The 12429-nt window shown below is 42.0% G+C and overlaps 1 protein-coding gene across 1 annotated transcript in view; it reads left to right on the top strand.

The window, feature by feature from the left end:
* Positions 1–465: 465 nt before the first annotated feature.
* Positions 466–12429, top strand: part of BANK1 (B cell scaffold protein with ankyrin repeats 1) — a gene marked incomplete at its 5' end in the record, with an annotated part of 126426 nt that continues 114462 nt past the window's right edge. Inside the window, 2 exons of the mRNA XM_054172946.1 lie at positions 466–871; positions 8169–8234. Coding sequence (XP_054028921.1) covers positions 466–871; positions 8169–8234 — 472 coding nt within the window. The remainder of the gene's footprint in view (positions 872–8168; positions 8235–12429) is intronic.

Below are 12429 nucleotides of genomic sequence, written 5' to 3'. Positions count from 1 at the left end.
TTCCCCTGAGCCTCCTCTTCTCCCCCTAAATATACCAGTCCCCTTCCTAATGAAGTCAGATCATGGCAAGTGTTCAAATGTATATTCTTTACTTCAGCCGCTTTAAGCTAACTGTTGCATTTGTAACAGTATCACCTATTTTTCAAGAATCAAGGAGTGAGCAGGATGTGTGAATGTGCCCTGCTTTCTATACTGCAGGTTCAGTATTTGTTCTGCAATAGTACTTGAAGCTACTTTACACATGAAATATTCTGAGTCATTTTACCAGCATTTCCATGGACAATCTTTCTGCCTGGGTCTCTGAATATGCTGAGAGTTGTCATTTCATGATAATGACCTGTGTTGGTTCTTCAGCATCTTCAGATTTTGAGAGGGGGGAAAATTAATGAGCTGTCTTCTGATACTTAAAATGGATTCAAAATGCATTTGAAATAATATATTTTCTTTTTGTTTGATGTTTTCTTCTCTCCAGAAAATACGGAGGACATTCTCGTGCTATATGAGCAGGAAGCAGAAGAGTGGGCTCTGTATTTAAAATCTCTTTTTGGACACATAGTGAGCGAAGGAGGAATATTACTCTACAATCTAGAGACTTCCTCTTTCAAGCACCAGGAACTAGACTATTTACCCTGTTATAAATGTAAAGTCCTGATACTGTCATGTGGCCTTCTGTACTGCCTAAATCGAAAGAGAAGTTACTTTTTGGAACGTGTTCTAAAGCCTGCGAATCAAGTGGTGATTCTGCTTTGTGGGGTGGAGAATTCAGAGCTTCTTTATGACCTACTGACCTTAGATGGAGGCAGTCAAGAGATTTCCACTGACCAGGAACCTGAGGAATACCTCTCTGTTGTTTCAGGGATTATTCAAACAGGTAATCTGAAAATGAAAACTTTGTATGATTATTACAAGAGTTTTCTTAGATGTGATAATAGCATTTGGAAAAGAGAAAAAAAAAATCAGATCTTTCTGGTGAAATTATTTCTTTTCAGCTTGGTCTAGCAGTTTTAGTTTGATGATGCATTTGTCATTGAAGTGTGATGAAACTATTGTACTCCTAGTCCAGCTCCATTTTTGCAGAGAAACAGCTTTGGAAGGTCTAAAAGCTGCTGCTGGCATCTGTGGCCCTACTGTCACTACCACATGGTTAGACAGAAGAACTGACATACACTTATTTCTGTTCCCTTATTTTACAGATCTCAGAAACTGCACTGGGGGGTCATGTTTCAGCTTTTGCAAAGTGCCTTAATGTGACAGTAGGTACAACTCTTCAGATAAATTTGACAGAACCAAAACCAATTCCTGAGTTAGACCCAGCTTCATGGATAGCGTAATTTCCTGTGCGACACACAAAGATGTAAGCACAGAAGTTCTCTTCACTTTTACCAATCCAACTAATGCATCTGTACTAGAAGGACAGAAACTATCCAGCTGGTATGTGTTTGCACATCCATGGAAACTACAAAGAAGAATTAATATAAAAATTAGTACTTCTGGAATGCAAGAAAAACTCTCCTGAGGGTGAGACAGTGAAATCACAGAATGTTAGGGCCAGAAAGGAACTTGAATGATCATCCAGTCCAACCCCCCGTGCCAGAGCAGGATCACCTATACCAGATCACACAGGAACACATCCAGGTGGATTTTGAATATAGAATAGAACTAACCAGGTTGGAAAAGGCCTCAGAGCTCATCAAGTCCAACCCAGCAACCAACACCATTTAATCAACTAAACCATGGCACCAAGTGCCTCATCCAGTCTCCTCTTAAACACCTCCAGTGAGGTGTTTATTTTTGTGATTCTGCACTGGACTCTTTCATGCAGTTCCCAGAGGTCCTTGTTGATCAGAGCAGGACACAGTGTTCCAGATGTGGCCTCACCAGGGCAGAGTAGAGAGGGAGGAGAATCTCTCTTGACCTACTAACTACAGCCCTACATATACACCCCAGAATGGCACAATCTCTGCACATGATTTAGTTTAACCCAAAGTTTAGCTTTGCCAGGGTGCACAAATGAAACCAGAAAATAACTTTGTTATTGGCCACTTTGGTGGTACAAGTTGTACACAGGTTTCAAGCAGATGGCTTTGAAAGCAGATTTACTACTGCTTCTTTGTAGTCTCTAGGCTTCCTACCTCCTCTCAGCTCTTGATATTTTGTCAGGATTTTGTCTGCTAAACAGGGCATTGTGTTTCTGTCTTTGTTACCTGCAAGGTGCCATTTTATTGGCTTGGGAGCTTGTGAGAGAGAAAGACATCCTGCAGTTCAGGATTTTTGCTCAGAAATGAACCTGGCTGTGGATGCACGTGAACAGCCAAGAATACTCTTTTGAACACAAGGGTAGAGAGACCCCAGCTGAGTCAGAGTGACCTGCTGCCTTGTGCTTGACAGATAAGCTTAAATATACTAAAAAGCTTTCAAACCTGCTGCCAGTGTGTCTGCACATAGTCTAGCTAGATCAGATGAGTGCTTTTGAAACTCCTCCTTCGCAGCCAACTCCTATTCTGGTTTTTCTTGCTATTCAGTATTCATTAACCTTTTTCTCAGTGTATCTTCTTCTGAATGTCTGTTTTGGGGCTAATTAGAGTTGTGTGGTTCAGTTTCAGGAGGTAATGTTTGCAATTTCTGACTGTGTCTGTTATGTAGCTTCAGTTTGAAGTTCCTTGGCAGGTTTTTAGGAGAATGAAAACAGTGGATCTATACTATGTGTGAGTGCGGATATATAGGAAGGAATTGCGCCCAGAGACAGTCAGATGACTCATGCACAGGAAATGGCACTTTTCTGCAAAGATAAACAGTTTATCATAGAAAGGTCTGTGTTGAAAGGGACCTCTAGTCCAACCCCCTCTGCAGTAAGCAAGGGCATCCTCAACTATATCAGGCTACCCAGAGTCCTGTCAAGCCTCACTTTGAATATCTCCAGGGATGAGACCTCAACCACCTCCCTAAGCAATCTGTTCCGGTGTTCCTCCACCCTCATAGTAAAGAACTTGTTCCTATTATCCAGTCTAAATCTTTTCTTCTCTAGTTTGAAGTTTTATGGTAGCTATCTCCAGTTTAATTTCTAGTACAGAGGCATTGATTTTATTGGATTTGTACCAGGACTTTGGGTATAAAATATGGAATGCTGAAATACTACTTCACATTTTGAATTCACTGTTTGCTTGTTCTGCTGGCAAATCCTCTTCATGTTGGTATAAGTAAACAATAAATATGAGCAAGCAATGGCAATGGGTCAGCAAGACTTGTGTTGTTGAGCTCAACCCCTTAAATGGGAACTTTACCTTTGTCTTCAATGGGCAAGTGTTTCACTGGGGTTTTGACACTGACTTGGAGCGTAAGAAACAAAGCTGAAGTGCTAACAAGAAAGAATCACTAGAATTTTAGGGTTTGTGAATACTGAATGCAGTGTTGGGGGGGGTGTGTGTGCATGCAAACTAAAGTTTTGATTGTAAAGATTTCTCACATGGACACACAAGATGGAGTAAATAGAAAGTAGCTGGTTCTGGCCTGTTTCACTGCCAGGGGAGGTTGCAGCAGATGAGAACACAGTTGTGCCTCACTTTTCTCCTTCTCCAATGTGTTTGCATTCAGGCAGCACGTACCATTGCTAGTGCTTCAAGTCAGGGAGGTCATTTGCTTGTGGAGCAGCATCTCAAATGTAAGTTAAATTTATTATTAAAACAATCTATCTGAATTTATTTTAAGCAGAAGAGCAGTTGGGGTGTTTTGTTAGCTGAAGTGTCCTATGGTATAGTCTTTGTTCACATTTTGCCCTGCCATTGAGTCTTTGAACTGCTCTGCAGGGACTGCTGCTAAGATCAGCAGATTAATGGCTTTGCCTCAGATGTTGTGTTTCTCCACCTCCACACAAAATGGTTGCTGGGATGCTGGTGCAGCGATGGGGATTTGTTAACAGGAATGACTGTCAACAAAGAAATGATTGATATGGCTGACTGACTTCATCTGGTATGTAATTCTCACTATTTCAAACCAGAAGAGAAACTGAAGTGGCAGTCTGGAGGTGGCAGCCATAGCTAAGATGTTGAGACTGCCATCCCCTGCTGCTTAAACTGTTTGAATTCTTTGTTCTTTCATCTCTTAGTTCTGCAAAATCCAAAGAAGACTTTATACATTATATAATAAGGTTTCTAGCAGCTCATGGTTTGTTCTGTCTAGCCAGTCATAGTGACCTGTACCCTTGGATTCTGAACTCTCCATCCTGTGTATAACTTTTTTACTCTTATTTTTGACAGTAACTGGATGAAAAATGTTGGATCCTAGGCAGAATACTTCAGTATGAAGGTGGTGAGACTCTGGAGTAGGTTGCCCAGATGGGCTGTGGATGTCTCCTCCCTGGGAGTGTTCAGGGCTGTATTGGATGAGGCTTTGAGCAGCTGAGTCTAGTTGAGAGGCATCCTTGCCCATGCCAGGAGGCTGAAGTAGATGATCTCTAAGGTCCTTTCCAACCTGACCCATTCTATGATTTTAAAATGAATCTGCTGGCATCTTTAAGTGAATGTTTTTAACCAGCATTTAGGATAAGCTCCTAAAAAGTTTTATTAATACTAAAATTAAAATGACTAGAACATGAGCATTACTGCAACAGCTTGGACTAGTTAATGTACTGTGATTTTACTGTTGTTTATTTAGGTTATGACTTCTTATTTTTAAAGCAAATGAAGGGTTTTAGCATCACTAGTCTGCTCTTACAAGGTTGCAAGTGGATGCCATCCAAATTTATGTCTTGCTTATGGCACAACAGTCATCAGTCAGTATTTAGGTGCAGTTCTGAGGTTATTTCTAAAGCTTACAAGTAATAAGTTTGAGATTTCCAGCAGTTATTTTTTTCAGCTAGAACAGTAAAATGGTTGTGTGAGTGTCTGGCCTTACATGCCCTTCATATAGTGCATGATTGAATAGTTGGGTTTTGCACTGTGGCTACCAAAGACAATTCCTGAAAGCTGTCATTGGAAGTGCATCTAGAGCAGACCTCTGGAAATGCATTTTTTGTGTATTTTTGGGCACACAAGCATTGTTAGAACAAAATTGCTATTTGTAATTTCATCATGGTGTATTTCTGTTAAGGTATTGTCAGCTTAGAATTAGGATAAAATAAGGAACTTGTTGTTTCCCAGATTAAAAAAAAATTGTAACACCTATTCTGGAAAAAAAAATCAGGATAGCACCTATTTAAATTCATATTGAAGAAAAGGAAGTAAAATCAGGATTAGGATAGTTTGGGTTTCTTTTTCTTTTAATAGGGTCAGATTTTCTTCTTGGTAGGGTCTCTTACTACTTACAGGCCTATGAGGATAGAATTTAGTCCAGAAAATGTTATTACAGTTACAAAGTGAGGTGTTGAATAGTCAAAAGTTACAGGTGCAATGTAGCCTGTAACTACTGGGTCTGCAACAGCTGAAGCCTGCAGCTGCTAAAGCCATGCAAGAGCAAGTCAGCTGTGCACTTAGTTATATAAGTGCATTCTTCCTGTCCCTCAGCCCTGCCAAGAATCTCCCCTGATTTAGTGCACAGGATAATTAGTGCTTAGTTAATTAGAAATTATTTGATACTTTGTTTCATGCTTGAGTTTGAGGTTGCATTATCTATGTATTCAATGCCAATCAAATCCTAATGTCCTTTCCTGTAGAACTCCTTTTTGCCTTGAGTGCTGTCCAAATGGTGTTTTATCACCATTTTATATTTTACAGTATTTAGCAACATCACTGGAGGTGTTCTGGAGCAGACTTGACAGGGTGCTTGGTTGCATGGTTTAGTTGATTACTTGGTGTTGGATGATAGGTTGGACGTGACGATCGTGAAGGTCTCTTCCAACCTGGTTTATTCTATTCTAATTAGGGTGAAGTGTTTGTTCCACTTTTGATACCACTTTAATTAATGCATCACCTGTCATGACACTTACCAGTATACAGTAATTTTTACATTCATATTCATGGAATCATAGAATTGTTAGGGTTGGAAGGGACCTCAAGGATCATCCAGTTCCAACCCCCCTGCCATGGGCAGGGACTCCTCACACTACATCAGGTTGCTCAGAGCCACATCCAGCCTGGCCTTCAAAACCTCCAGGGATGAGGCTTCCACCACCTCCGTGGGCAACCTGTTCCAGTGTCTCACCACCCTCATGGTGAAGAACTTCTTCCTAACATCCAATCTGAATTTACTCATTTCTTGCTTTGCTCCATTTCCCCTAGTCCTATCATTACCTGACACCCCAAAAAGTCCCTCACCATTTTTCTTGTAAGCTCCCTTGAGATACTGGAAGGCCACAATAATGGTGGCCTTCTCTTCTCCAGGCTGAACAGCCCCAACTCTCTCGGTCTGTCCTCACAGGAGAGGTGCTCCAGCCCTTGTGGCCCTTCTCTGGATGTGATTCAGCTTGTCCAGATTCTTCCTGTAACAGGGGCTCCAGAACTGGACACGGTACTCCAGATGGGGTCTCACCAGAGTCAAGTAGAGGGGTTCAAACTCCCTTTAATTTCAGGTGCATTTGTCATGCTCAGATGACTGCAGGTCAGCTATAAGATCTTTCATGGAAAGCACAATACAAAGCTAATGTGCACTTTGAAAAGCATGTTTGAAAAAACCTTCTGTTTTTTTCCCTCAAAACTTCAGAATGGGAACCTGAAATTCCCTAAATTCTCTTTTACCTCTCATGTTAATGTTATGTCAGATGTGGAAAAACCAGGGGACAATGTGATCCTGCATAGTGCATGAGTGGCATAGGCAGGTATTGCATAATACCACAGAAAGTCTGCTGGTAGTTAAGCTATCAAAAAGCATTTCAACAAATCTGAACCAACAGAGGTTTTTGACATTTGACCAGAAATGTGGCTATTGCTTTTTTGATCCCCTACTGTGGCAGCACTGCCCAGGTGTTTTTTATTCCAAGCTTTCATCCATTTTTGATTTCTCACTTTCCTTTCATCCAACTTCTCTCCCATTGTTTGTTATAGAATAGAGTAGAATAGAATAGAATAGAATAGACCAGGTTGGAAGAGACCTAATCAACTAAACCATGCAACCAAGCACCCCATCAAGCCTCCTCCTAAACACCTCCAATGATGGTGACTCCACCACCTCCCCGGGCAGCCCATTCCAATGGGTAATCACTCTCTCTGTGTAAAACTTCTTCCCAACCTCCAGCCTAAACCTCCCCTGGCGCAGCTTGAGACTGTGTCCTCTTGTTCTGGTGCTGGTTGCCTGGGAGAAGAGACCAGCCCCCACCTGTCTACAGCCTCCCTTCAGGTAGTAATAGAGAGCAATAAGGTCTCCCCTGAGCTGCCTCCTCTCCAGGCTAAGCAACCCCAGCTCCCTCAGCCTCTCCACACAGGGCTTGTGCTCCAAACCCCTCCCCAGCTTTGTTGCCCTTCTCTGGACACATTCCAGCAAGTCAACATCCTTCCTAAACTGAGGGGCCCAGAACTGGACACAGGACTCAAGGTGTGGCCTAACCAGTGCGGTGTACAAGGGGAGAATGACCTCCCTGCTCCTGCTGGCCACACTGTTCCTGATCCAGGCTAGGATGCCATTGGCCTTCTTGGCCACCCGGGCACACTGCAGGTTCATGTTCAGCCTACTATCAGCCAGTACCCCCAGGTCACTTCCAGGGAAACTTCTCTAATTCAAGCCCACATTTCTTACCTGCAATACTCAATTGAAAATATCAGTCACAGGGATGCCTACTAAAAAGGAATAAGTACAATTTCATCTAAAGATCTCTCTAGGCTTGTTCCTTCCACCAGTCCTTGGATTATAACTGTGCTTTGTGTGCTTTGTTATTTTGTTTTCATTTGGTTTTGAATCTGCTAAACTTAAAGCTTACAACAGCTTTATTTTGCATTTAAAATAACCTACAGAGTTAAATCTAAGAAAAAGAAGTGGTAATTGGCATAATGATATCTCCTTGGTTTTGATTTTAGGTTGTTCACCCATTTGTTTTCTTAACTCTGTTTTATTTTGCCAATTTTATTTCATTTGTGTGTGTGTGTGTCCCAGCTTGATTTTTGATGCTAAGCTCTTCCTTAGAACAACCTAAACATTCTATGAAACAATCAAGTAGGATAGCAGTGACCTCTGTCATCCGAGCTGATGATCAGTGAATGATATTTCCAAGTAGATACCACTCAACAATTACCTTTTTTCCCTAGATAAGCCACATAATGAAAATCGTGGAGACTCTTTGTCTTGCATCTATGAAGCAGTTGTTGCAGACAGCAAGCTGAATTCCTCCTTGCCTGTACTCAAATAAAGCATATACTCCAGAAAGCTAAATTGGCTTTCATACATCGTGTTGGACATGAAAGGCAATAGATGAACCTTCCCACAGCATACAGTTGTGTAGAGGAGCATGCCTTATTCTCAAGCATCCACCCCCACATCTATAAACACATTCTTGTGAGAAGTGTGAAAAGAGGAGGACATTTCCCTTTTTTTCCTTCAGTTTCAGAGTAGAGAAAAAGGAAGGCCTGGAGAGCTTTCCTTTTGTGTTCCCAGCGTGAGGAGTTCTGCTTGTAGTAGAGAGAGAGCTGATTTGTGTCATTACATTTACAGCATCATTCACTGGCTGACAGAGGTTGGGAGTGGTTGGACTTCAGAGCCTGTTGACATTTGCCATTCTGGTTTATTTGTGTTTGTGAAAGCCTGTACAGGCTTTTCATAGGGAAAACAGGCTGGAAAGATCTCCACTTGCTAAAAGTAACAAGCTACGTAACAATGTTTCCTATCCCCTGATCTTATTTAACTTTATTTCTGGGTTGCCACTGTTGTGAAGTGCTTGGCTTACCAGCACCAGCATGCTGACAGATGGGAAAAGATGAGTAAGTTATTTTGGAATTCCCAGTGTAGCAGACCTATGCTGCTGGACTCTGAGGTTTCTCATCCTTTGGGTCTGTTTTGCAGGTGAAGTGTAATGGCAGGAGGATGCTGCAAGTTCACTGGCTATTCCCTACTGACATAAACTCAGTGTGTCTATGATGTGTGGAGTTCAGAATTTTAGCTTCTGCAGTTAATTTCAAGATGTAAGCATCAACCTGTGTGCTTTGAAATACTCAGTCATTCTTACTTACCAAGGCAGAAACAATCTTGGAGCATCTGGGTTGGATTCTTTTGAGATCAAACTAAAAGGGAAGATGCACTCAGGATGCTGCACTTCAAACATGTATTTTACAGCTCCAGTCCAGAACTAATTGGAAATACACCCCTTTGAAGTGCATACACTGTGGGAGCTCAGGTGCCAACCCTTTCTCTCTTCTAAATTTTCTCCTGTTAGCCCTTCCTCTTTTCTGATGGGGATTGTTTGTGAGTCCCTTGGCAGCTTGGGTGTAGTGCAGTATTCTCAAGCAGAAAGTTGCTGTCAAGCTCTGCTCTCATCTCCTTACAACCTATTGTCAAGGTTTTGAGGGATGTCTCTTTTGGTCTTGTGATGAATGTGCTATGGGTCTGTGCAATGACAAAGTTTGTTCTTATAAAGAAGGCTTTTTGTCATTACTGGCTCATCATCCAGTTGCTCAGTAAGCCATCATCATTGTTCCTTTCATTCATGATTGTGATGTCCAAAAAGCGAGACAGTAAGAGAGGGAATGGTCAGGGAAAACAGAGAATCCAAGAAAAAGAAAGGACTGGGGAGATGTTCCTCCAAACTATTGCTGCTTTAAACCCTTACTCCTTTCCTGTGAATCCTTTTCTGATGAGTAGCTTCACAAATTGCTCAGTGTGGGTGCCCTTCATAGAGTGTAGTCCTGCAGGAGCAGACTGCTCCGGTGTGGGTCCCCAGCACGGTCACAAGTCATGTCATCAAGCCTGCTCCAGGGGCTTCTTTCTGTCGGTGACCCCACAGGTCCTGACAGAAGCCTCTTCCAGTGTGGAATCATGGCCTTCTTTAGGTGCAGTCACCTGCTCAGGTGTGGGGTCCTCCATGGGCTGCAAGTGGGCATCTGCTCCATCATTAACCTCCAGAGGCTGCAGAGACTCAGCTTGCTGTCTTGCCATAAGCTGCAGGCGAGTCTCTGGTCCAACACACCTCCCCTCCTCCTTCTCACTTGGTGTCCACATAGTTGATTCTTTCACATCCCATCTCTGCTGCAGGTTTTCTCACAGATTCTTCTTTTTTTCCCTTTCTTAGATATATTATTGCAGAGACACCATCACTGTTGCTGGTCCACCCAGCCATGGCCAGTGATGGAGCCAGGGAAGCTTCTAGCAGCTTCTCACAGGAGCCACCACTGTAATTAGTGGTAGAACAAAATGGTATGTAGTGATAGAACAAGAAGGAATAGCCTCAGGCTGCAACTGGGTAGGTTTAGACTGGCCATTAGGAAAAAAGTTTTCAGGGAAAGAGTGGTCAGACATTGGAATGTGTTGCACAGGGAGGTGGTTGAGTCGCCAAGCCTGGATGTGTTTAAAGGTGGTTTGGATGTGGTGCTTGAGGATGTGGTTTAGAGGTGAAGCTTGTAGAGTAGGGTTCTGGGTTGGACTTGGTGATCCTGAGGGTCTTTTCCAACCTGGATGCTTCTGTGATTCTCTAGCCCTCTGCTACTAAAATCCTGCCACACAAACCCCACAGAGCTGGAAGGAGCAGTGAGTGAGTTACAGAACATAGAGTCAAAACAAAGCAAAGCAAAGCAAAGCAAAGCAAATTATATCCAATGAAACAAAGATAAGCAGGAGCTAACAATAAGAAGTGATTGACTAAAGTGAATTGCACAAGGCCTTGAGGGAAAAGGTCAGAGAGTACATTGGAAAATGGAAAAACAATGTGATCAATGAGATCCTTTGGGGAAATACGAGCTACAAGCAGATGTGATAACAATTGATTTGCTAGTGAGTGATGGAAAAGATCCAGTTGCAGAATGCTAATCACCTTGATATAAACGTATGAGGACTAATTTCCTGGAGATGAAAAGTGAGCAAATCAGATCTTTTGCTCTTTATAATTGTTATGTGTTACTTTATTTTCCATTTCTTTATAAGAAACATAGACTTATTGTTATTACTAGAAAGCTGTGTTTTGAGGAACTCCCTTGTGATTCTGAAGGAAATGTTCTGCTCCTCTAAGAATCGTTATTTATCATTTGTAGTAAGGGTGGAGAAGTGAGGCAATCTTACTGGGATCTGGGAGTACAGCCTTGTAACCACATAGATAAACAGTAAATGCCTTATTGTGGAATTGCATTCATTATTTTCCTTGCAAAACAGCCAACCTCAGCTTTAGATACTACCCTTTAGGTCACATTCAGCTTCAGAAAAGGCAGCTCCCATTCTGTCAAACAGCTTTGTCTTTTTTGAACATTTACCATGACATGGCATCCTAGCACTAATTAGCTGAATCAATTAGGGATGTGCAAGCACAGCACAAAAAGAGGATTCTGAAGTCTAATAGCCATCCGCTTACTAAGTTCAGCAGCAGACATCTTGTGGTCCTGCTCAGAGGTCTCATCAAACTAACATACATGTCCACACTGTGCTACATGTGCCCTGTATCAAAGAAAACTGGAGAAAGGCCAGAACTTTGTAGCAAAATAGATGGCATCCCTTCTGCAGATAAAGAAGAGCTATCAGAGCACCTCTGCTATAATATTCTTTCCTATAATGCTATCTGCAATCTTATTTTGGTAAAATGTGTCTATTCTGGGATCTAGGCTTTAGATTAAAGGACAGTGTCTTTGAAGATAAAGACCTCAGATTACTTTCCTATTCATAAGCCTAACAAAAGGCAAATAATCAGGAGTTAGAAAGCAAGCATGGTTTTCATATGTGTCTAAAAATACCACTCTTAATTGTGTTCCTGAGAAAGCAGTGTACCTTGTAGACTGCTTTAAGGGTCAATAGATTTTCGCTGTTTCAAACTAAAGGTAGAAGTAAACTGCAAAGCAGCCTGTCCCCTAGTGCATCAGTCTTGCTGACAACTCACTCCTTTCTTTTTTTTCTTTAATACCCAACATGTCTGGCATGAGCCTTTCTGCTGACAGCAACTGTGGCAGCATGGCATAGGGAGACGTGGTCTCTTTGACCGGCAAGTCTTATGGAATTTGGAACTTTACAGATCAAGAGCAACATCAAAATTTCATCCAGGCATTGATGAGAGACTTGGTTAGGCACTGGAGCTCCACTGTCATACTTGGACTTGGACATTTGATAAATGAGCTGCTGAAGTCCAAGATAACTCAATTACCAGACTGAGTTAAAATTTGCTGTAAGGTGGAGTATATTGTCTTGTGTCAGTAAACTTTTGGATACTATTAATGATACAGATCCTGTACTTCGAGCAGGGCAAAGGTTCTCAGTGTCTGTCCCCCAGCCTCTCCTAATGCAGTTGTTAAAGCACTTTTCAGTTTGTCTGTTCACAAGGAGTTCCTTGAGGCTGATAGGTGCAAAAATGTAAGCCTCTATTCATCCTGAAATCTGAGATTT

Source organism: Dryobates pubescens, chromosome 1 (genome assembly GCF_014839835.1).
Source record: "Dryobates pubescens isolate bDryPub1 chromosome 1, bDryPub1.pri, whole genome shotgun sequence".
Lineage (NCBI taxonomy): Eukaryota > Metazoa > Chordata > Aves > Piciformes > Picidae > Dryobates > Dryobates pubescens.
Note: the sequence above shows the minus strand (reverse complement) of the source record. Positions and strands in the feature narration are given on the sequence as shown.